We start from the raw sequence: 25,995 nt of genomic DNA, 5'->3' as shown, positions 1-25,995 counted from the left end.
GCTATTTGCAAACATGTTATTCCAGTAAGGCATGCTAAATGGCATTTGAGGCATACTAAATACAGCATAATATGGATCAGGTGCAAATGGCATATTAGCAAATTATGCATTCATATTCTGTGCAGGCAAGGCATTCATAGAAATGGCAGGCATGTTGGAAAATGAAGGAGGTGCAGACATAGGAGTAGGCATAGCAAGTTTGCAATTAACAGAAAAATGATTAACATTACACACTTAACACGGATTTTTCTTGGAGCATATTTATCAGGTGTGTAGCTATTATGTTTGTTAATTCCTACCTTCCCATTCCTTTTATTTTTCCTTTTTGATTCTACTTTAACCTCAATCTTATCTAATCTGTCATTCAATTGCTTGATAGAAGGATGACCAACATTAACTCTCTTTTCTTTTCTCACTTAACTTGATTCTCCTGGAACAAAGTTTTTGAAAACTGATCCATATTTATCATTCAACTTAGCTAACTTAGCTTTGCTAACTAGATTACTAACATTCGACGGATGTGGCTCATTGTCTTTCGACGGATCATTCTTTTGATTATTCGACGGATAATTTTCATCATCCGTCGAATTCACATCTGTTGAAAGTCCTTCAACCATATTGGAATCAAGCTTCTTTTTGCTCTTTTTCCAGGCTACGTCACAAAAGGATTCTATACCTTGAACTTTAGTAATTTGAGCATGGACATCTCTAGATCATTTCCATGCTTTAATTACTTCTTGTTCTCGATTAAGCTGCTTCCTTAAAATCTCTTCTTTCTTTAAAGATTCAGTTAATTCATTCTTAGCAGTTTTACATTCAATTCTCAATTTTTCAAACTCAATAAATTGAGACTCTAGCACATTATTCCTCTCACTTAAAAACAAATTATTTTCTTTAATTTTAGCATTTTCCTTAGTGATGGATTTAAGAGTTACACGCAAATGATATAGCTCAGTAGACATATCATTGATGGCATCATTGCACTCATATTTAGTTAAATATACTAGGTTAGTGGTGATTACCTGATTGCTTGATGAACTAACTTCTGCTTCATCTGACTTGGCCATTAGGGCTAGATTGACATAGCTTGGTTCTTCATCTTCATCCAATCCATCTGCAGCCCAGTCATTCTCCTGTGTGATGAAAGCCATTTTCTTTTGTTTGAGCATCTCAAAATATTTTTACTTGTAATCAACAGGCTCAAACTTCTTTTTACCTGAATCAGGCTTTCTGCATTCACTTGCAAAATGACCTGCCAAGCCACACTTGAAATACTTGAATTTAGATTTATCAACCATGTTTCTGTTTGACTTAGTTGCTCCAAAATTCTTCTTGAATTTAAGCTTGGAAAATCTCCTGGATAAGAATACAAGATGTTCATCTATATCATCCATGTTATCTTGGCTCAACTATTCTTTATTTTCAGCTACCGGCCCTTTACCCTTGCTCTCAGAAACCTTTGAATTTGATGCAGATTCCACAGTTTTGACCTTCATCTCCTTTTCCTTCTCTAGCTCAGCAATTAGTGCAATATATTCTCATTTCTTCCTTCCTTTCTCCATCCTCTCATCTTGCTCTATTTCAAGCTCATAGATCTTTATAATTCCATACAGTCTTTTCAAAGTAAATTCCTTGTAATCTTGAGAGTTCCTTAAAGAGACTGGCATGGGCTTCCATTCCTTTGGAAGAGATCTAAGGAATTTAAGGTTTGAGTCTTTTGTTTAATAGACCATTCCATGCAACTTGAGAGCATTTAGTAGCTTTTGAAATCTACTAAATATACCAGTGAGTGATTCATTTTTTCACAGTAAAAATGCTCATATTGCTGAATCAAGAGTTGCATCTTGTTCTCTCTGACTTGCTCAGTACCATCACAAATAATTTGAATTGTGTCCCAAACCTCTTTGGTTGTTTTACAGTTTATGATGTTGTCAAACATATCACCATCAACACCTTTAAACAGTATATTCATGGCCTTTTTATCTTTCCTGACTTGCTCATTGTCTGGATCAGACCATTCATGTCTAGGATTTGGAACTGATGGTTCATTCCCTGTAGCAGCTCTCATAGGGACATGAGGACCTCTTTCAATACAGTCCACATAAGTTTCATCTTGAGAGAGAAGATGTAGGTGCATGTTCACCTTCCGGTGGTGATAGTTGTCTTTGTCCAGAAATGGAATCTTTACTCCAACATCTTTTTTGTTAATCTTGTTGATTGTTGTGATCTTTACACTTTTTGTACTTCAAGAGCTTGCTCTGATACCAATTATTAATCACAAACAATGCAACAAGAATTACAGAAGGGAGGTTGAATGTAATTATGTCTATTTTTTAGATTTTAAGATTGTTCTTACTTAATATATAACAGTGTTTGATTTTGCAAGAAGTGCGGAATGAAACTTGAATTGAAATCAAAATACAAAGTAATAAAACACAAAGTTTTAAAACTTTCTGATGGATTTTGAAATTATCCACCAGAGATATATATTAGTATGAGAATTATGTGATGCTTGAATAGCGCACAGCTGCTTACAAGTGAACTTACAAAACTTACAAAGAGAAATTCTTAACAGATACAACTTTATTTATCTCTCTGAAAATAATGCTTACTCAGTCATTTGTTCTAATTGCTACTCTTGGTTTATATATTACCAAGTTACATGATAGTAAGACAAGATAATAAAATAAAATTATATCTAGTCTAACTTCATGCTACTACATTACTCTATTCAGTATCTTTGAATATCTTCATATTTGCATGGAAATGGTAATGCTTTTTTGTTCCCTCAATCCTGCAATTAGGCTGCCACATTCCATTTACAAACACCCGACGCATGTGACTGTGTTGTCACTATCAACTGTTATTTTGAATATCATCATCCATCAAGATTATGTTGATCATCCGTCGGGAGCCTTGTTGATTATCCGTCGGGAGCCTTTGTAGATCATCCGTCGGGAGTCTTTTTGTCACTTGATCCTATTTCACTTATACAGAATTATAAGACAACTTATATTTACAATTAGCCAACCTATTCTGCATATCAATCTAGTAGTCAAGATGACTTAAAGAATCCTACAGTGTCTACTCAACTATTACATTGTTATTTGCAGAAATGTGCTATTATTACATAAACTACACTCTCGATGGATGTTAAATTGTCATCCGTCAAGACTATAAAGTTTATCCGTCGGGACTATATTAGATCATCTATCGAGAGCTACAAAATCACCAAGTTAAATCGATGAAGGTGTTTTGTTTAACTTATCATAAAGTTTACAAAATATTCCTAACACCGATGTCTACTATTTTACAAAGGTTGTCCATTCTGTCGTATAAAGGGTATTAAGACAATAGTTCAAAGAAACTGTTGTGCGTTATTTAACAACGGTTACTTGACCTATTGTGTGACCTGTATTAGAACAACAGATTTGAAAAATCGTTGTCTAACATTTTACAACGGTTACTCGTCCCATTGCGGAAGGCATATCAAGATAATAGTTTTAATAAAATGTTGTGCAAACTCCACTTTTCTGTGATTTTTTACAACGGTTCACAAAACCGTTGTATAAACCTTGGATTAGACAATAATTATTGGAGGGTAAAATAAAACTGTTGTCTTTCATTTCAGGATAACGTTTTTGTTTAACTGTTGTCTGATAAGTGTTGTCTGATGTTGTTTTTCTTGTAGCATAACCAACTTCAGATTGTTCGATTACATGGTTCATAAATATTAAACTATAAAATTGAAAAAAAATATAAAATTGACATTTCGTACTTTATGGTAATATACCAAAATTTCAAATGGCAAAATATTATAAAAGCAAATTTTTTTATTAAAATAAAGTTAGATTTTTTTTAAAATTATTAACATGTTAGGCCAAAAAATAATCCCGCTCAACACGTAAATCTCAAACAAAATCATTTTAACTTAGTCCTTAAAATCTAATAAATTTACAATTTGATCTTTTTTATTATTTTTAGACATAAATTATTATTAATGAGTTATTTTATATTTCAAAATATAAATTGCACATTTCTAATTAAAATTTGAGTTATTATTAGGGGTTGTTTGGTTGGAGCAATTCTAGAATCATGTTCTGAAATTATATACGAGTTTCGTTCATTTAGTTGAGAAAAAAATAGTTTTAAACCCAGTTCCCAGAACCAGAATGACATTATCTTGATTATTTTAATTTGTAATCAAACGATTTCATGTAAACTTTAATACAAATATAAATCAATGAACTAAAAATATATTAAATTAATAATTAAAGTAATATATTAAATTAATTAAAATTAATAATACAAAAATGTTTTAAATGTAAAATATTCAATACTACAGTTAACCATACTCAATAATACATGAAGGCTAAAACTCATGGCACCCTATTATTTCAACCTCCTGCACCTATTTGTAGGGCACAAACGGATTATTCGGATACTGATATGTCTATATCTGTATTCACATCCGCAATCATCGGATTCGAATACGGATAATATCCGCTTTATTTCGGATACGGATAATATCCGCTTTTTCTCGGATACGAATACGGATATTTTGGACGAATATCGGATTTTTTGAATTTTTTGTTGCCCCTACCGTTTTGACGATGATTATAGAATATTTTCTGCGATTAAATACACATAATATATTTATATATGTATAAAGTAAGTGTACAATATATATATAATTTGTATAAACGTATTATTTAATACATTTACACACACTATAAACTAAAAAATAAATTTTAAATTATATATAATTTTATATTTATATAATTTAAATATCATATATGTATTTAGTTTCGGATTCGAATATCCCGAATTCGGATACGGATAATATCCGTTTTTTCTCGGATACGGATAATATCCGTTTTTTCTCGGATACAGGTGCGGATTTTTCGGACGAATATCGGATTTTTCGATTTTTTTTTACAGCCCTACCTATTTGAACCAAACAACTATTTTTCGAAGTTCGGTCTTTCTAATGTGTGCCCAAGGGCACACAATAAGTAATAAATTTTATGAATTTGATATATTTTTATTGGTGAAGTTGTTGTAAATGCAGTGGGTTCATCAATAATTATGATTAAAATAATTATGACTAAAAAACCAATCAAAATGTACCAATTTTATGGGAGTTTCGTTTTCAATCAATTTTTATGGACGGCAACACGGTATCATCATGTTTCCTACTCGTATTTCTACTTGAATTCAATTCGAATCTCTGATAATAATAATAAAAAAATCATTATGTTCCCTATATGTTGTAGTTATTAATATCCCATGACTTCAATGTTACCACCGGTGATCTCTCACTGCTTCGGATCCTATAATAGGCTCTACAATTTTTTGCACTGACATTCTGACAGCGTGCAGTACAGTTTGAAAATGATGCTCTCTTTGAATTGATACTCTGACTTTGCCAAGTGTCAGCTAACATTGTTGATTAAAAGTAATTTTTTTTATATAAAAAAAAAATTAATTCGAAAGTACTATTAAGTATCAAACCTCTTGAGAATGTGGGCTATAATTGTTGCACCTAGGTCTGTCAATGGATCGGGTTTTGATCGGATTGACCTAAATTTATATCTATATCCGTTTATTTTTTCGGATTCGGATCGACTCTAGATTTTTATAGGCCGATCCATATCCATATCCATATCCGTTCGGATCACGGATTTCGGATCGGATATCTGCTCCATTTATCTATATTTATTTTTTAACTTATTAAAAAATCTATTTAAAATTGTCAATTTTGAAAAATATTAAAATAAAAGTAGAATATAATGAAGTTCAAAAATAAATTACAAGCTAAAATTTGATTTTTGAAATAAATATATCATTGGATTGTAAAGTATTTTAATTCTAACAATGAAAAAAATTGATGCTGCGAAATGAAATTGTTATATGAATTGAGATTTGGGTTATGCGACGCTAAAATCTATATATTATAAATTGCTGGATAACCCTTTCCTAATGTTTGGTATCCATATTTTGGTTCAGATATGATTTTTAACTTTAATTTGACCTAGTGGACTATCCATTTTTAGGTTTGGTATCCATATTAGGTTTATAAAAGATCCATGTATTTATTATGACCCGTTTTAATTATAGAAACTTTGCAATACAATTATAAATATGAATTGTGTTACTTAAGGTAAGTTTTTAATACAAATTTGAAGTAAAGTTTAAATTTTAACATATCTATTTATAAAAATAATCTTATAAAATATATAACATAAAATAACATATGTAACGAAAATAGTTCTTAAACAAATTTATCATAATATGTAGATGCAATACAATTATTATATAGATAACTTAATCTTTCAGAATCATATTATTCAATTTTAATTATAAATTTATTTATTTATTTTATTAAATAATTTGTGAGATCCCCGTGTGCAAAGCACAAGCTATAAACTAGTATAAAAGAACTAGGGTTATAAAAATAAGGTTATAGAAATGAACCAGACTCTAGAGACTGAACCGAACGAAGTATAGATAATGTGATTTGACCCGAGAATAATACGTTTAAAATTAGAATTAATTAAAAAATATTTTTATTATAATATATATATATATATATATATATATATATATATATATATTATATAACGGATCGGATCTGCCTAAATTCATATCCGCCTCATTTATAATCGGGTTTTTTTATCGGATCAGATCACGAATCAGATTTTTAATAGGTTGATTCATATCCATTAAAATGGGCTCGAATCGGATTAGGTCGGATCAGATTTTCGGTACATTGACAGGCCTAGTTGCACCCACTCTGGAAAAATGACAAAAATGGCATTAGTTTCGTCCAATATTAAGGCCCGACTTAGTTAAAAAGTTCATTATAATGGACTCAAGTTTGTTAAATGATATTTAGGTGTATAGGCCCACAAATTCTGAACCATCACTATGGCTCTAAATTTTAAAAATAGTTAACAGATTTAACATTCACTCTCTAGAATAATGCGGAAGCCTTTCCCTGTTTAATCAAGTTTTCTGTTCACTTTCCCGAACTAACCTACTTTGTTCAATTCTTTCTAAAATGACTTACTTTTTTCAACTGTTCTCAAACTAACATATTTTTATATTTTCTAACTTTTATATATATGTGCTGAATTAATTTTTTAATATAACATTTTCAATGATAAATAAAAATATTAAAATACAGTAATTCATTAATACTTGGTTAAATATAATGCATATTTTAATTTTTTTTCCTATTTTGTTTCGCATATTTCTTGTTTGAGCAATTAAAAAAAATTTGTTTGGACAACCACACTACATTATTGATATCAAATATGATCAAATATGAAATCTGGACAACCAATAGAAATGAAGATATTGAGATAATATTTATCTTTAAAATTTAATAAAATATCTAAAAGTTGTGGTTGATATCAATGTAATCTTGACAACCAATCAAAACACAAAACAAAATTACTCTTATCCTATCTCTAAAATGCCTATATATATAAACCAATCTACAACAAATAAATCATTAGAAAAATAAAGCAAATTAATTTGCAGATGGATAATGAGAGTTTTCTAGATATGATGGAAAGAGCAAATGCAGTATTCGATTTAAGTGAAACTGATCATTTAATCTCTCCACACGAGTCCGAAAGTGATGAAACTGATGGTGAAAATGGAGACAATCCCAATTCAGATTCAGCAAGTTCTGATGGTGAAGAAGGAGACAATCCAAGCGCAGCAGTCGGAACACATGTACCTACCGCTCCATGGTTTATAACAGAGGCTTTTACCTACAACAATGTCACTAATAATTCAGGTGATTTTTCTAGTGACTCTAATGTTAATCCTCTTGGTAGTACTATTTTTGAAGGTCATTGTTTTGAAGATAAGCAATCTGCCATCGATTCAATTAAGTCTGATCACATGATCACATAAGGGAGTCTAGAAATTACCGTGTCGTAAAAAGTACTCCAACGTTGTATGAAGGAAAATGTGTAGTGGATGACTGTCCATGGAGAATTCGTGTTACTCTAAGAAAGAAATATGGCTTCTTTGAAATCACCAAACTACCTGCTGAGCATACTTGTCTTTTAAGGACAATTGAACGAGATCATCAGAAGCTTAGTTCGAGTTTGATTGCAAGCACTATACTTGTCTTTGTTCTAATATAAAAAGTAGGATAGCTTGGGAAGAGTTGAAAAAAGTAGGTCATTTTGGGAAGAATTGAACAAAATAGGTTAGTTTGAGAAGTGAACAGAAAACTAGGTTAAACAGGGAAAGACTTCCACTAATGGGCAACCTAACCTAGACTACCTAGTAGAATGTCATCAGATTTAAAACAAATATCGAAAAAATAATTGAAGTCCACTAAAAACAAATGAATATATTTCCATACTCTTTCATTTCATCCATTGCAAGTTAAAATGTCACTGCTAACCAGCTCGCATTAGAGATGCACAAAAAACCCAACAGGTCGGGTTTTATCCGGACTTTAAAAAACTCGGTTTTTTAAAAACGGATCGGGCCGGACTTTTTTAAAAATAGGGTCGGGCCGGGCATCCTAAGAAATATAAGGCCCGTTTTAGGCCCGCGGGTCGGGTCGGATCGGGCCGAACCGGGCTTTATCCGAATTTTTTTATTTATATATTAAAAAATATTTTAAAATTTTATAACTCGAATTATGAGTAGTTTAAATATCAGAGAAAATAATATCTTGATATATCAGATAGAGTAGTTTAGACACCGAAATAAATAATTATTTTTAATATAATATATAAATAATCATATATAGTTTAATTGTTTCTAATATTATGATATATTATTTTAAAAATCATAAAAAGTATTTTATATATTCAAATTTTATATAAAAAATCAGTTTTTTAATCGGGCTTTTCAAAAAGCCCGGGATTTTATCCGAGCCGAACCGGGCTTTTATCCGGGCTTTTCGGGTTTCGGGCCGGGCCGGATTTTCGAGAAAAAAGGAGGCCCATTTAAGGCCTGCGGGCCGGGCCGAATGGGGCCGGGCTTTTTACCGGATCGGGCTTTTCGGGCTTTTTTCCTGATCGGATCGGATTTCGGGCTTCGGATTTTTTGAACATCTCTAATTCGCATGGGCATTTTTTAGTATATATGAATAGCTCTGAAATGCACCATTAAAATTGAATCTTTTAATATTGGTAAAAATAAATTCACATGTGTGTATGTATATAAATTATTATTTATTATATTTTCGAGTAAATTATTTTAATCTCGTTTATTTATATGCTAAATATATTGGTCATGTATATATATAAGTGTTCTTTAGTAAATTACACAAATAACATGTATTTATGATTATTCAAAAATTATAATTATCAAATAAATAAATTACAATTATTTATATATTGTAGTCATAATAGCACTAACAATCAAACAATATCTATTTTTACTCAACAGAGCATCAGTCATGGATGTCACATAAAAATAATTCATATATCGTAAAAACTAACTACTGATATTCAGAAAAAAAATCAAGAATCTGAAGATAAATTTGTACTAATATTATCATTCAAATCATTTTGAAGTTTCTTTCATATATAATTCTAATATTTCTTTTTATAGTAACTTGATAATATTGTATATTATTTTTCTAAAATTAAATAATTTTGATTTGATGATTTTTTTAAAATATTAATTGAACTTGTTAATCCTTTCACAATATCAACTAATATTAATTTTTTTTTATTTAGATAGCATAACATGGATTAAATCAAATAATACAATATATTATAGTTTTAACCTTTTTTCAAATAATTCAAAATAGTTTTTAAAAAAAAATTGTAAATTTATTATTGCTAATTTTAAATATATTTTTTTCAAAATATTGAATTCTATAATTTTTCAAGTTTCTTATATATATATATATACATACATCTACTAGTTTATAACCCGTACGATGCACAATTGTTTTTATTAATACTCCCTCCGTCCCTCCCTGTTGTTATCGTTGTTGGGAGAGTTCCTGACACGTATTTTAAGATGAAGAGAAAATATAGTTCTGTTATGCCCAAAATTTGTTATAAACCTTGTTCGGGTCAAAACCGGGTCAATTGGTCAGAATTGAAGAAGGAACGCCTAAAATTAAGAAACAGATAAGATCATCTTTCCATAAAAGGAAAGAGGGCGCGCCCTATACGTAATCAAGACGCGCCCTATGGTGACAATGGTTGATGGACCATTGCAGTTGTCCATGCATGGAAGGCGCGCCCTCAAACATAGTGAGGAGGCGCGCCCAAGTACTGAAGAAAGGGCGAGGAATTCCTTGATTGAATTCTTTCCTATGGTGAGTCTTAGGGCGCGCACTAAGTGAGAGAGATAGCTTGGAAAGGACTTCAATATGATTACTTGGATGGGCTCTGTGGAAGATTCAAGAAAGATGGAGAATTATTATTACTAACATATTTGATGCAGGTACTCTATTGAAGAACTCCTTCTTGTAGCATATCTACAGAAAAGGCGGTGTCCGTGGTCAGAGACCTCCAGGGGTATACTTGGATTGAAGGCCTCCTCCTGTAGTCAATGGGTATCCTCATTGGGGATGTGGGTGAAATCTGGTGTGTGCTTTGGGAGCTTTGTCTCTGTAGTCAACGGGTGTCCTCATTGGGAGACTTTGGAGTATCCTGCATTTTGCACTCAAAAGCTTGGGATCACTTGTCCTGCAATCTGGCAGGGGCTCCTTATCGGGGGACAAGGAAGCGTCCAACATTTGGGGTGAACCACGGCTATACCTGCGTCCGCGGACTAGAGAAACAACTGGTAGCGGAGGGTTATCCTTGGCCAGGGAGATGCTTTATCCGTGAAGTCTCGAAGGCGCGGACGAGCCTTGGGCCTTTGTGGTTGGGCCTCATCGGCGGACATTCCTAAAGCTAATAGAAGACGGTTTCCAATGGGTTTCCTACTGGGCCTTGGGATAAAAATCTAAGCCCGTTAGGTTTCTTGTTCCCCAAGAACTACGTGGGCTTGATTCCCTATAAACAGGGATACGTAGGCAAATTATAAGGGGTTAGAAGCTAGAGCGCAAAGGAGCCACCACTAACCCTAAGCAATCTCAGCCCCCAATAATCACCACCACCAAACACTGTTCATCTTTTCCGACGAATACTGTTCATCGGATCCACCGATTACTGTTCACGTTTTCGACGGAGAACTGCCATCACAGATCTTGCTCCCAAATTCCTCCGTCAACAAATTGGCGCTAGAAGGAGGGGCTAATCAAGATCATAATCTCAGGAGGAAGAGATGTCTTGTCACGATGAAGGTTCTTTGACGCAAGAATTGAAGGATAACCACGGAAGAGTTACATGTAACGACCACGAAGGAGATCCGTGAATAACTATTTTTGGCAGGGGGGTCGAAGGAGATTTGAGTGTAGTATCCACGGTCACGAGGGAGATCCATGGATGAAGATATCCAGCCATGGAGGTTGAAGTTTGCAGCCTTAGCCACGAAGGAGCTAAGTTGGATGGAAAATTCGGATTTGATGGGTTAAGCGATTTGCTTACATTGTTTGGGCCGTATCTCGAGTTCCGTAACTCAGATTTGAACGATCTTACAGTCTACGCGAAGTTTGTTGAATTCTCTTTAATTCAGAGATGATATGGTTGTGAGAATCCAAGTTTAACAGCCCGGAAACAGAGGAAAACAGTAGCTACAAATTTTTGCCAAAAAATCCTATTTGGTTTAGAGGATTGGGAGAAACCTATTTGGTATTGAAGATTGGAGTATCCTATTCTAGTTAGAAGATTGAAGAATCCTATTCGATGTAGAAAATTAGGGAATCCCATTCTAATTAGAAGATTGGAGAATCCTGTTCCATTAAGGAGATTGGAGAATCCTATTCCAACAAGAAGACTGAAGAATCATATTTGATTTAGAATATTTGAGAATACTATTCAGTTCAAAGGACGGAACTAGGAATAAATATGAGGAGGATCGGGAGGAGAAAACTCCAAGAATAAGGCATTACTACCATGAGCTAGTCATCGCCGTTAAGACGATTCCTCGAGGTAACACTCGACTAGTTTTGTTGTGTTTTCCGTTAATTATTTCTATGACTTGTGCAGGAAGAATATTGTGAAAGAGATTTAGCACGGAGGAGATCCCCACGAACACTTAGAACGCGCCTTGATGAAGACACCTGAGGCCCAGGAGACTTCCAACAAATTTCAGGAGAGTTCGTTGATTGGACACGTCTGTCCCTCTAGGACGCGTCCTCCAGGTAACATTTAAAGTTCCATACTAATTGTATTTCTTGCAGATAGGAAATCTTATCTAGAAAAAATATCATAATTTGCCAAGCACAGTATCACAATCTATTAAGGCGCGCCCTCTGCATGTGAGACATTCAGCGAAAAATTTCCTTCCCAGGGAGTGCCCTCAGAAGAAAAAGTCTATGGAAGTTTTCAATGAAGATGTCTTGATGATCATATGAGTCATAATCAATACTTGAAGAATGGCTCGACTGATCTAATTCCTTTTCTTTCAAGATGCACCCTTTCTTTAAGGCGCGTCCTCAGGGAAATATTGAGAGTGAGATGCCCTTTATTGGATGACACTTCGTGAGATGCCCAAGAGATGTTTCTACATGAGATGGTTTCGGCATCCCTTGAGCTTTGTAGAAGATAGAAGCCTTCTAAGAATATTGATCTTTGATTTGGTTTAATTATATGAAAATTCTGTAGAAGACCCTTGTCGAGGTAGATGCTCCACTTACAGAGGACGCACCCTCCAAGGATGATTTCCCTTGTCGAGGTGGATGCTTCTCTGACAGAGGACGCGCCCTCCAAGGATGATTTCCCTTTTCGAGGTAGATGCTCCTCTTACGGAGGACGCGCCCTCCAAGGATGATTTCCCTTGTCGAGGTAGATGCTCCTCTTACAGAGGACGCGCCCTCCAAGGATGATTTCCCTTGTCGAGGTAGATGCTCCTCTTACAGAAGACGCGCCCTCCAAGGATGATTTCCCTTGTCGAGGTAGATGCTCCTCTTACAGAGGACGCGCTCTCTAAGGATAATTTCCCTTGTCGAGGTGGATGCGTATCTGATAGAGGACGCGCCCTCCGATGGTGACTTCCCTTGTCGAGGTAGATGCTCCTCTTACAGAGGACGCGCCCTCCAAGAATGATTTCCCTTGTCGAGGTGGATGCTTCTCTGACAGAGGACGCGCCCTCCAAGGATGATTTCCCTTGTCGAGGTAGATGTTCCTCTTACAGAGGATGCGCCCTCCAAGGATGATTTCCCTTGTTAAGGTGGATGCGTCTCTGATAGAGGACGCGCCCTCCAAGGATGATTTCCCTTGTCGAGGTGGATGCATCTCTAACAGAGGACGCGCCCTCCAAGGATGACTTCCCTTATCGAAGTGGATGCGTCTCTGACAGAGGACGCGCCCTCCAAGGATTATTTCCCTTATCGAGGTGGATGCGTCTCTGACAGAGGACGCGCCCTCCAAGGATGACTTCCCTTGTCGAGGTGGATGCGTCTCTAACAGAGGACGCGCCCTCCAAGGATGATTTTTTTTGTCGAGGTAGATGCTCCTCTTACAGAGGATGCGCCCTTCAAGGATGATTTCCCTTGTTGAGGTGGTTGCATCTCTAACAGAGGACGCGCCCTCCAAGGATGACTTCCCTTGTCGAGGTGGATGCGTCTCTGATAGAGGACGCGCCCTCCAAGGATTATTTCACTTGTCGAGGTTGATGCGTCTCCGACACAGGACGAGCCCTCCAATGATTATTTCCCTTGTTGAGGTGGATGCGTCTCTGACAGAGGAAGCGCCCTCCAAGGATGACTTCCCTTGTCGAGGTGGATGCGTCTCTAACAGAGGACGCACCCTCCAAGGATGATTTTCCTTGTCGAGGTAGATGCTCCTCTTACAGAGGATGCGCCCTCCAAGGATGATTTCACTTGTTGAGGTGGATGCGTCTCTAACAGAGGACGCGCCCTCCAAGGATGACTTCCCTTATCGAGGTGGATGCATCTCTAACAGAGGACGCACCCTCCAAGGATTATTTCCCTTGTCGAGGTTGATGCGTCTCTGATAGAGGATGAGCCCTCCAAGGATGATTTCCCTTGTTGAGGTTGATGCGTCTCTGACAGAGGACGCGCCCTCCAAGGATGATGATTTCCCTTGTCGAGGTGGATGCGTCTCTGACAGAGAACGCGCCCTCCAAGGATGATTTCCCTTGTCGAGGTAGATACTCCTCTGAAAGAGGACGTGCCCTCCAAGGATGATTTCCCTTATTGAGGTTGGTGCATCTCTGATAGAGGACGCGCCCTCCAAGGATGATTTCCCTTGTTGAGGTTGATGCGTCTCTGACAGAGGACGCGCCCTCCAAGGATGATTTCCCTTGTCGAGGTGGATGCATCTCTGACAGAGGACGCACCCTACAAGGATGATTTCCTTTGTTGAGGTAGATGCTCTTCTGACAGAGGACGCGCCCTCCAAGGATGATTTCTCTCATGGAGGTGGATGCGTCTCTTATAGAGGACGCGCCCTCCAAGGATTATTTCCCTTTTCGAGGTGGATGTGTCTCTGACAGAGGACACACCCTCCAAGGATGATTTCCCTTGTCGAGGTTGATGTGTCTCTGACAGAGGACGCGCCCTCGACAAGATGATTTCCCTTGTCGAGGTAGATGCGTCTCTCATAGAGGACGCGCCCTCCATGAATGAATAGCCTTGTCGAGGTTATTGCTCCTCTGACAGAGGATGCGCCCTCCAAGGATGATTTCCCTTGTCGAGGTGGATGCGTCTATTCCAGAAGACGCGCCCTCTAAGAATAAATTCCCTTGTCGAGGTAGACGCGCCTCTTACAGAGGAAGCTCCCTCCAAGGATGTTTACCTTTATCAAGGTAGATGCGCCTTATATAAATGACGCGCCCTCCAAGGATGAACACCTTTTTTGAGCAAAACGCTCCTCGTAAAGAGGACGCGCCCTCTAATTCACAGATAATTTTATTTGAGGAAGACGCTGCCACTATAAAGGGCACGCCCTCTAAAAGTATATGATTGTAGAAGATCATAAAGGTTTTGACTTTGAGTTAAAATGAATCACACTATTTGTGGAAAAGACGAGATCAACGATTTAGAGTTATGATTTGACGAGGAGGAAGAAATTAAATTTGGAATGGTATTGTGTTGTTGATGGAAGGATCACTCTTACCAACAAAACACGTCCTCCTTTCATCAAAGATTATTTATTATTTGATGATCAGGGAACTGGTCTTTTATTCTGGTTATGCCTTCCCTTAAAGAGTGCCCTCTAATAATGACCCTTTCTGTTTAAGGCGCGCCCATGAGAAATCAATATTAGGATGAAAAAAGGTGGAGAAAACTCTCAAATCTTTGTTAGTGTATTAAGCTTTTTTAGGGTATATGAGGTGCACACTTTTGTACAACTTCTCTTGTTTCTTAGGGCGAGTTAGCTCATGTAAGCTTAGAGAAGTGGTGCATAAGTGTAAACCTCTCTAGACAAACCAATGTTATAGCTATAAAGAAGAGAAGTGATAGAGAGTGACATATGTTACGTTGTGGGGTGTGAAGTTGTTGTATAGGTTCATGAGACGCGCATTCATCCAAGGCGCACCCTATCATGTTCAAAGAAGAAATGAAGCAGGATGAAGAAAGAGGAATGAATAAGTTCGTAAGGGCATACCCTCAAATTGGTAGACGCTCATACAAATTTTTCAAGTTTGCTAGGGGGGTTGAAAATTCCAATCCCATTTTCAATAGCATATGGAATTTGGGGGGTAGTTATTTTGCCCAAAATTTGGTATAAACCTTATTCGGGTCAAAACCGGGTCAATGGGTCAGAACTGAAGAAGGAACGCCTAAAATTAAGGAACAGATAAGATCATCTTTCCATAAAAGGAAAGAGGGCGCGCCCTATACGAAATCAGGACGCGCCTTATGGTGACAATGGTTGATGGACAGTTGCAGTTGTCCATGCATGGAAGGCGCGCCCTCAAACATAGTGAGGAGGCGCGCCCAATTACTGAAGAAAGGGCGAGGAATTCCTTGATTGAATTATTTCCTATGGTGAGTCTTAGGGCGCGCCCTAAGTGAGAGAGATAGTTTGGACATGACTTCAATATGATTAATTGGATGGGCTCTGTGGAAGATTCAAGGAAGACGGAGAATTATTATTACTAACATATTTGATGTAGGTACTCTATTGAAGAACTCCTTCTTGTAGCATATCTACAGGAAAGGCGGTGTCCGTGGTTAGAGACCTTCAAGGGTATGCCTGGACTGAAGGCCTCCTTCTGTAGTCAATGGGTGTCCTCATTGGGGATGTGGGGTGAAATATGGTGTGTGCTTTGGGAGCTCTGTCTCTGTAGTCAACAGGTGTCCTCGTTGGGAGACTTTGGAGTATCCTGCACTTTGCACCCAAAAGCTTGGGATCACTTGTCCTGCAATCTGGTAGGGGCTCCTTATCGTAGGACACGGATGCGTCCAATATTTGGGGTGAACCACGGCTATACCTGCGTCCGCGAACTAGAGAAACAGCTGGTAGTGGAGGGTTATCCTTGGCCAGGGAGATGCTTTATCCGTAAAGTCTCGAAACCGCGGACGAGCCTTGGGCCTTTGTGGTTGGGCCTCATCGGCGGACATTCCTAAAGCTAGTAGAAGACGGTTTCTAGTGGGTTTCCTACAGGGCCTCGGGATAAGAAATCTAAGCCCGTTAGGTTTCTTGTTCCCCAAGAACTACGTGGGCTTGATTTCCTATAAATAGGGATACGTAGGCAAATTGTAAGGAGTCAGAAGCGAGAGCGCAAATGAGTCACCACTAACCCTAAGAAATCTCAACCCCCAATAATCACCACCACCAAACACTGTTCATCTTTTTCGACGAATACTGTTATTCGGATCCACCGATTACTGTTCACGTTTCCGACGGAGAACCGCCATCACAGATCTTGTTTCCGGCTATGAACCTCAAACTTTGTTGCTCTCAAATTCCTCCGTTAACAAGTTCTTTAACATTTTTTAAAAATTTTATTTTTATGAATAAAAGTTTAAACATTCTATTTTTATTCAGAAAAAGAAATTTTTTTAAAAAAAGTTAGAGAACTATACTTTCTATTCATCTTAAAATGCATGTTAGACATTCTCCCAAAAACGATAACAATTAGGAGGGACGGAGGTAGTATATATTATAAATTACAATAATTCTATTTTATTTTAATTATTATATATTATAAGTTATAATTTTAATATGTTATTGTTGGGATTCGAACTTTACACCCCTTATATGTTATAAATTATAATTCTAATATGTTCTTGATAAGATTCGAACCTTAAATCTTCTTACATAATAATTTTTAAAATTATATATAATGGTTCTCATCAATTTGATCATATAATATCAATTTATTTTAATCATTATATATTATAAATTATAATTTTAATATATTGCTGGCAGGATTCGAGCCTTTACCTCTTAAATTATACTATTTTTTAAAATATAAATCCAACGTTTCTTGTCGATTTTATCTGATGACTCCGGATTGAGTGATCAATGACCAACAACCACCAACAACCAAACTTTTAATATTTCGTCTTTAATATAATAGCATAGATTAGTTAAGTAATATTGAGTCCTTGTTTTTAGTTGAGTATGCGAGTCCATATATGTTTTGCAAGTAAAATAGTATAAATATTTTTGTAAAACGTATTATAATGTGAATCATATTCTACAAATATCACTATTTTAATAAATATCTTACAAATCTCATACATTTGACAAGTTGAACATTGGAGAACATATGATTTTATAGAACATGATCAGTTTGAAGAACATACGTATTCATGTTGTAAAACACGTAAATATTCAATTGGCTGAACATTAATGACATAACACCATAACACACGTTTATATCATGTAGTTTATTATTTTAGTTTTTAAATTATTAGAAACATAAAACCTGGATCATTATATTGGATTGTAATATAAAGTTATGATTTTGGACGCCGGAACTCCACAAAAAACAGGGATTTTATGTATATGATTACTTATAACAACAATATCAAATTGAATAATATAAAATTTAGGATTTGTCTCACAAATATTTGAATATAAATATATTTTTAATTAAATAATGCAATAAATAAACTATTTTTTTATGAAGAAGCATCAAATTTCTTACCATTTTTTAAATAACATATTAATGAAAATTATTAATTTTACTTTATAGTTGTAGTTTAATTTTTTCTAATGAGAATGAAAAAATAGGACTTTATGAGCACCTCTTTATAAATTCAACATCATTGAATACTATTTTAAACCTAATTTTTTAAAGTGAAACATTAATAAATAAATGGATTTAGTATATATTCGTAGTTTTAACGGAGCTTCTGACATATCATGTCAAATTTTGAATATATTTAAATATTGGGTCAAGTTCCAGATTAATAATGTAAAACCAGTCAGTTAGTAATTTTGATACATATTATCAACTGACTTGATCGTATAAAAACCTCAAAAATATTAATTTTTATTAATATAAGATATTAAAAAATTAATCCTTATTGGTAAGATATTCTCCTCGATCTCGTAATTTAAATTTATTAAACCTAGATAGTGATGATGTATTTTTGGCTGGGTCATGTAATCAAATTTCGAGTATTTTTTCAAAATGGGTAAAATTCTAATTTTTGAAACTAGTAATTTTGATACATATTACCAATTTACTCGATTCTATAAACACCTCAAAGATATTAATTTTTACCAATATAAGATATCACAAAATTTTTCTTTGTTGGTAAGATCTTCAAGTCGAACTCGTAATTTAAATTAAACCTAGGTAGTGACGTGGTATTTACGGCTAGGTCATGTAATTAAATTTCGAGTATTTTTTGAAAAATGGATCAAGTTCTAATTTTGAATTTGAAATAAATCGAAATACGCTAAATATAAATTATTTAAATATGTAGTACACATATATATTTTTTACATAAGTGTATCTCTTTTCAATATATAAAAAAATTAATTATATGTACAATTTATTTTTAATTAAAATATATATATTAAAAATGTATGAGACGTACTTTTCAAATTTAAAATTGTTTAATAAATAAGTTAATGATCTGTTTATGTACCATACTTAACTTTATATCTCAAATTCAATTGTTCCTAACTCTAGAAATATTTTAGTAATTATGTTAAAGTTAAATAAATTGTCGTTATTTACAACACTCACATATTATGTGTATGATAAAAAAACTTAAGTAACAGTGTGGTGAAGTACATGATTAAATTAGTCATGAATATTATCATCATGTTCTATTATTATATATAGATGAGATATACTAATAACTCCTTTCAATAATTTTTTAAAACTAATATTCGTCATTAAAAAGTCATATAATTCACCTTCTTCGGTTTATTTTTCATTTTTTCCTTCTCGGCTTTATTCTTTCATTAATTTTAAAATATATATTTCTATTGTCCATCAACTTTAATCAACTCTTAGGGTTCATTTCAGATATTTTATATGTGTTCTTCAAATAAAAAGGGTATGAATTTAAGTATTTTGCTAGTGTCCGCGGGCAGATTCTTGTACACAAATTTCAATAATTTTATTTTTTATAAAATTATTTTATAAGCAGGGGCAGATATATCCTTTCTTCAATGGGTGAAGAGGACCCCACTGAAGCTGCAATGTCAACATAAGATATAAAAAAAAAATTAAGCCAGGAACCCACAAATATATATAAGTCTACTCTAGCCCAGCCTATTAGTTTAAGAAATAGAATAACCCATAGGTCATAATAGCCCACTAAATCAAATTAACCTGCTGCAAGCCGAATTAGATATCAATTCTGAAAATTCTACCAAACAAAACTAAATTACGTATATATTAAAATTAAACTAAACCTAACACAACTTTTCGTTCTTGCCCAAATCGTGAGTTGCTGGCTCCCTGACTAAAACTTGTCGGCATTTGATTTCTGTTGCGGGTTTGATCTCCAATTCCATCTCTATTCTCCGGTCTCTCTTCTTTATCACTGCTTTCGATATCCAATTAGTCGTCGCCTGGATAGTCACTTTGTACAATTTTCTATTATTTATTTTGTTAGCAGATTACGTGGTCATGAATTAGTCAATTTTGTATAATTTTAAGTTTTTTATTTACCTTTAATTTGCTAAAAGTTATAGGTCAGTGGTTGTGATTTTGATTAAATGAGTAATTATAGTTAATTACTAGTGTCTTAGTCAATGATTAATTATTGCTATATTATTTGCAATTAACAGATACAAAATGAAAAGATATTTCTCAAGAATAAATGTTTCTCAACCATCTGAACCTCCAACCTCGGAACCATCTATTGCACAACCATCAAGAATAAATATTTCTCGATCTAGCTCTACGCCTTCAATGCCTAAACTAATTGATTTGAATGAACTTCCTTCGGATCCCTGTGAAAGAAAAAATATATTAGATTATCATCCTAATCAATGAGATGAAATAAGGAGGACATACTTGGTTAGAGGACCTTGTCAACGACGTGGTCATGAATTTCCTTATACAATGATAGGGGGTAAACAAAGACGCTTTAACACTATATGGTTTGATCAATACAGTGGTTGGTTGGAGTATAGTGTGAAAGTTGATAAAGTCTTTTGTTTGTGTTGTTACTTATTTAGTGATCGTGTTGGGAGACAAGGAGGGGGTGATGCATTTGTGGTGGAAGGTTTTTGTAGTTGGAATAAAATGGATAGACTTAAAGTTCATGTTGGTGATGATGTTAGTAGTTCACATAATAAGGCAGTTAAAAAATGTGATGATCTAACGAGTCAAGACCAATCAATCACCGCTGCAATACATAAGCAAAGTGATATTACAAAGAATGAATATAGAATTAGATTGAATGCTTCAATTGATGTTTCTAGATATTTACTGAATGGTGCATTACCTTTCCGTGGTCATGATGAGTCATAAAACTCTCTATATAGGGGACATTTTTTGGAAATGATAAAGTACACACAAACTCAAAATGAAAGTGTTCGTAAAGTGACTTTAAAAAATGCTCCTCAAATCTATTCTTGCTGAAATCAGTGATAATGTATTTGTTTTGTTAGTTGATGAGTCTAGTGATGTATCTAAAAAGGAACAAATGGTTGTTGTTTTGAGATATGTTGATGATGTTTGTGGAATGGTTAAGGAGAGATTTGTTGGTCTTGTTCATGTAAAGGAGACATCTTCTTTAACTCTTAAATCCGCTATTGATTGCTTATTTACTGAATTTGGTTTGAGTTTGAAACAAATTAGAGGACAAGGTTAAGATGGTGCAAGCAATATGCGTGGTGAATTTAATGGGTTAAAAGCTCTGATCATGAGAGAAAACAGTTCATCATATTATGTACATTATTTTGCTCACCAACTTCAATTAGTTATGGTGGCGATTGCAAAAAAACACTTTGCTATTGGAGATTTCTTTGATATGATAGCGGTCTTGATAAATGTGGTAGGTGGTTCTTGTAAACGAACAGATATGATTCGAGATAGTCAAAAAGAGAAGCTATTAAAGGAGATAGGTCGTGGTGAAATAGAAACTGGAAGTGGGTTGAATCAAGAGCTTTCTCTAATAAGAGCAGGAGATACACGTTGGAGTTCCCATTACAAAACTCTTTTGCGTTTAGTTGATTTGTATTCAACTATTATGAATGTGCTTAGCTTTGTTGAAAAAGAGGGTGAAAAGGATTTGCAACAACGTCAAACAAATGGTCTTCAAATTTATTTTATATCTTTTGATTTTGTATTTTATTTGCACATGATGTTGCACATATTTGGTCTCACTGAATCTTTGTCAAAATCTCTACAAAGAAAAGATCAAGATATCTTGAATGCCATGTCAATGGTGAAATCAACTAAGAGACAATTGCAGAAATTTAGACTTGATGGATGGGGTCCCCTATTGCAGAAAATCTTTTCCTTTTGTGATAAGCATGGTATTGAAAAGTTGAACATGATGGAGCCTTATGTAAATCCAAAAAATCGGCGACAGAAAACAGGAATTACATATGAGCATTATTATTCTTTTGACTGTTTTAATGTTGTTGTTGATATGCAAATTGCAGAGTTTAATGATCGTTTCAACGAGGTCAATTCTGAATTGTTCATTTGTATGGCTGCTTTGGATCCACGTGATTCATTTGGTTCATTTGACCCGTTAAAGTTGATGAGGCTAGCTGAATTATATCCTGAAGATTTTGATTCTATGGAGAGAATGGCTCTCAAGCATGAGCTTATCATCTATATTGATAATGTGAAAGAAGATAAAAGATTTGAACATTTGAATGGTATCGGGGATCTTGTTAAAGTGATGGTGCAAACCAAAGAGAATCTCTCTTATCCTTTGGTGTATCGATTACTAAAGCTTGCATTGGTTTTGCCGGTTGCAACTGGAACAGTGGAGAGGTGCTTTTCTACCATGAAACTTGTGAAGTCAGATTTGCGCAACCGAATTGGTGATGGCTTCTTATGTGATTGTCTTATTTCAGCTATAGAAAAAGAGGCTCTTGCAAATGTTACTAATGAAGTTGTAATAAATCGTTTTCAAAAGATGAAAACTCGTAGGAAGCAAATTTAGAATGTAAAACTTTATTATTTTATATTAGTAGTGAACTTTGTTAACTATTATTGTATTTTTTTTGTAAAAGGAACCCACTGAAAAAAATTCTGGATTCGCCACTGTTTATAAGTAAAGAGATGTGTTGTATGACATCATTGGAAGGTAGGGATTTCGGATACGGGTGAACTTTTATTAATTTTATTCTTATAATATTGAAACCAACAACTGAATGTATATCAGACTCACAACCCATCGCAGATCAGTTCAAAAAACTAGCAATTTGATACAAATTAGTTTTTGACTTATATCTATAATGATCCTAAACACTCTTATTTTTATTGATGTGAGATGTTACAAACACCCCGTTTTATAGGATCGACGTTCTCGTCAATCTCACAAACACACATACGAAATCCGGGCAGTGTTTCTGCACTTCCGGCACGGAAGTACTTTGATACTATTTATAACATTCAGGCTCATAACCGAATATATCCCGGACCCAACAACTTATTATACAATCCGAAAAAATAACAATTTGGTACACATTATTTATTGACGTTTATCCATAAATGTTTCAAACACTCCTCCGATGTGGGGGGATTTTACGGTTCCTTATAAAACTTCGTTAATTCTATTCTTTGTATGACATTTGGTTGAAATATTTTATAAATTAAAAAATGTATCAATTTCTGACTTGTAAGTATTTTGTAGGGGTGACAGACAGATTCTTTTACACAAATTTGTATAATTTTATTCTTTATAAAATTGCTTTATAACTCGTAAACAAATTGCAACAAGAAAGGAACATGAAAAGCTTACCTACTAACAAAAAAAGAGCCACTACTATTTTAGTAGTCATATGTTTTGGTTCCTTGCCCCAAATCAATCACAGGAGGTGTACCCAGATTTGTCCCATTTACACGTTTCTCTTTGATGAAAGAAACGTAATCTGAAGAGGGCCGATTAGTAAAAAAACAACAATATTGATATCTAAATATGTGTCAAATGCAAGCTTAAATAGGTTTAACTTTAAAATCCACTAACCTGTTCTTTAACCAACTCAAGCATTTCACTCTATCTAATCTTTCACTGATATAATCCAACTTAGCTCCCACTTTATGTGTTCAGGCGCTTTCATCCAATATTTTCAAAATTTTGAGTGATCGACATATTATTTTATTTTTTTTAAAAAAAAATTACTTGACATATTATCAGAACTAGGTTTTGGGAGAGTTTCAAATTCGAATCCTTTCATCTCCATTTGTCATGATTAATTAATAACATGATATGAGAACCAGGCTTGATAAGAGTCTCAGATTCAAATCCTTTCAGTTTCATTTATTTAATTTAAATATTTTGATATGTAATATGATCAGTATTGATGAGGATTAGATTATATTCTTTTATAAGCTAGCCAAGTACTTTGTTCAGTTTTACTCCATAATATTATTAATTGGTATTCATGTTATTCGGTATCTTTTGCATTCCGCACATGTAATTAATAACTTTGCAAAAAGATAGCTTCACCTCTAAGTATAAGGACAACATAATTAGCTAAAAAGGAAAACTTTAGAGAAATAATTTGTCAAAGATTAGTATATTTGGTTGCAATTAAAGTAGCTCTATTTGTAGCTAGGGAGAGTGAAAGCAAGGGTACTATAACGTTACATGATTGTGTATGATTCCTTTAGCCTTAGGGAAAGAAGATACCAAAACATTACTTACCAACAACACCTTACAAACCCCTGAATTTTCACTATTCAAACACTCTCTTAACCTCTCTCTCACCTTGAAACATTAACAAATGATCAACTCAATTTGTAAGTGACCATAAAATCAATCATACCATTTATTCACCCCCCCTCCTAAATGTTCTTCCGATACTTTTACTTGATCCTAGATGTTTCCTTCCTCCTGCACAAAATATAAAGATTTCGAATTCGAGCCCTTTCATTCTTTGCTCTCATGCCAAAATCAGCCATTGGTCAAGAACGCCGCACCAATCCATTTATTTGGGGTGCAGCCATAGTCTGTGCTATTGTCACCTTGGTCATGATCATTATCGGCATTATCGTCATAATAAGCTATTTCATTATTCATCCCAAAACTCCCTCGATTAGCGTATCATACGCAAATATGGACAAAATTTACTACGATCAAATGGGGAATCTTCAATTTCAAATCACTATAGTGATCAAGGCTAAAAATGACAATGCCAGGACACACGCGAGGTTTTACGACATTGGGCTCATTGTAGGATTCAGCGGCATGGAAATCGCAAAACTCCAGAATAAGCCCTTCGATGTAGAGAAAAATAATTCAGTGGAATTTAACTACTTGGTCAATTCAAGGCCAATCCCGTTAAAAAAATTGCAGGGAGATTTTGTTCAATCCTCGTTTAGAAAACAGGTGATTGAATTTGATCTGACGGGTAAGGCTAAAACAAAGTGGAGAGTGTGGGTTATTGGTTCGGTTAAGGTTTTGTTGAATTTAGATTGCAATCTTCAATTCTTTGTGCCAAACGGGAGCGCTACACCATACTCAGAATCGCACTATTGTAGCTCCAAGTCTTCTTGATTTTATGCTTCTTTTACGAAAATTATACAGAGTATCTTACAAATCATGCCATGAGAATGTACATACTACACATTATATAGTTTCATGTCTTGGTCGGCTCACAAGTCATAAGCATAATTCCTCTGAGATGAGGGAATAACAAAGAAATCCATGTCCCATCTTTTAACATTATCGCTTCAGTTTTCCATGAAACTCTTATTGTACATGTTGAGGAAGGCAAGTAGCCAACAAGTTAAGCTAGCTCTTCGTAATGACATATCAATCACTGCATATGAACATGCATGTGCTCGTTTGACATATCTTACAAATAACTTATATGTCGGAAAGTGTACAACTTATAAGTATAAGTAGTAGTTTATAATTGTAATTGTCAAACCGACCCTATATCTCTGGTATAGAGCTTATACTCTGGCTAACAAGTCTTTTTATCAAAAGTCGAGAGTTTAAGTATCAGCCTCGAGCGCTTAAATTTATTAATGGACCATTAGCTTTAAATTACAATGACCCATCGTGTATGGACCTCATGGTACACTCTTCTTCAAGGCTTGTCCATTTGTGTATTTTTGGTAGATCGACCGAAAGAAATGCAAATGCTTGGCCCAATTGTGTGATGACTCTTCTATTCATATTGTCCTTGCTTTCTTTACGTTCAAACAAAACCATTTCCAGTTAAAAAAGATTCACAGAAATACCCCTCCCTTCTAATGGTTTGAAAATATTTTTTATTAACTTTTTTTGTACCCATACGTTTGGGTCAGCTTACTCGTACATTCTGAAAATAACTTGCATATAAAATTTACATGGAAACGAAATTA

At 34.7% G+C, this 25,995-nt stretch overlaps 1 protein-coding gene and 1 pseudogene across 1 annotated transcript; both read left to right on the top strand.

Moving 5' to 3' along the window:
- Window positions 1-20,440: 20,440 nt before the first annotated feature.
- On the top strand, window positions 20,441-22,621 carry LOC141711110 (uncharacterized; annotated as a pseudogene).
- A 1,684-nt stretch (window positions 22,622-24,305) lies between these two features.
- Window positions 24,306-25,352, top strand: LOC141721829 (uncharacterized). Its single transcript, XM_074524955.1, has one exon. It carries the CDS (start codon window positions 24,569-24,571, stop codon window positions 25,178-25,180), a length of 612 nt encoding a protein of 203 aa, XP_074381056.1. The 5' UTR covers window positions 24,306-24,568; the 3' UTR covers window positions 25,181-25,352.
- The last annotated feature ends 643 nt before the right edge of the window (window positions 25,353-25,995 follow it).

Source organism: Apium graveolens, chromosome 1 (assembly GCF_009905375.1).
Source record: "Apium graveolens cultivar Ventura chromosome 1, ASM990537v1, whole genome shotgun sequence".
NCBI classification, from domain to species: domain Eukaryota; kingdom Viridiplantae; phylum Streptophyta; class Magnoliopsida; order Apiales; family Apiaceae; genus Apium; species Apium graveolens.
The sequence above is the reverse complement of the archived record's forward strand: the minus strand, read 5'-3'. Positions and strand labels throughout refer to the sequence as shown.

What these genes read in the sequence shown, in the direction of transcription:
- LOC141721829 (XM_074524955.1), top strand. Translation starts at nt 24,569, where the DNA reads ATGCCAAAATCAGCCATTGGTCAAGAACGCCGCACCAATCCATTTATT.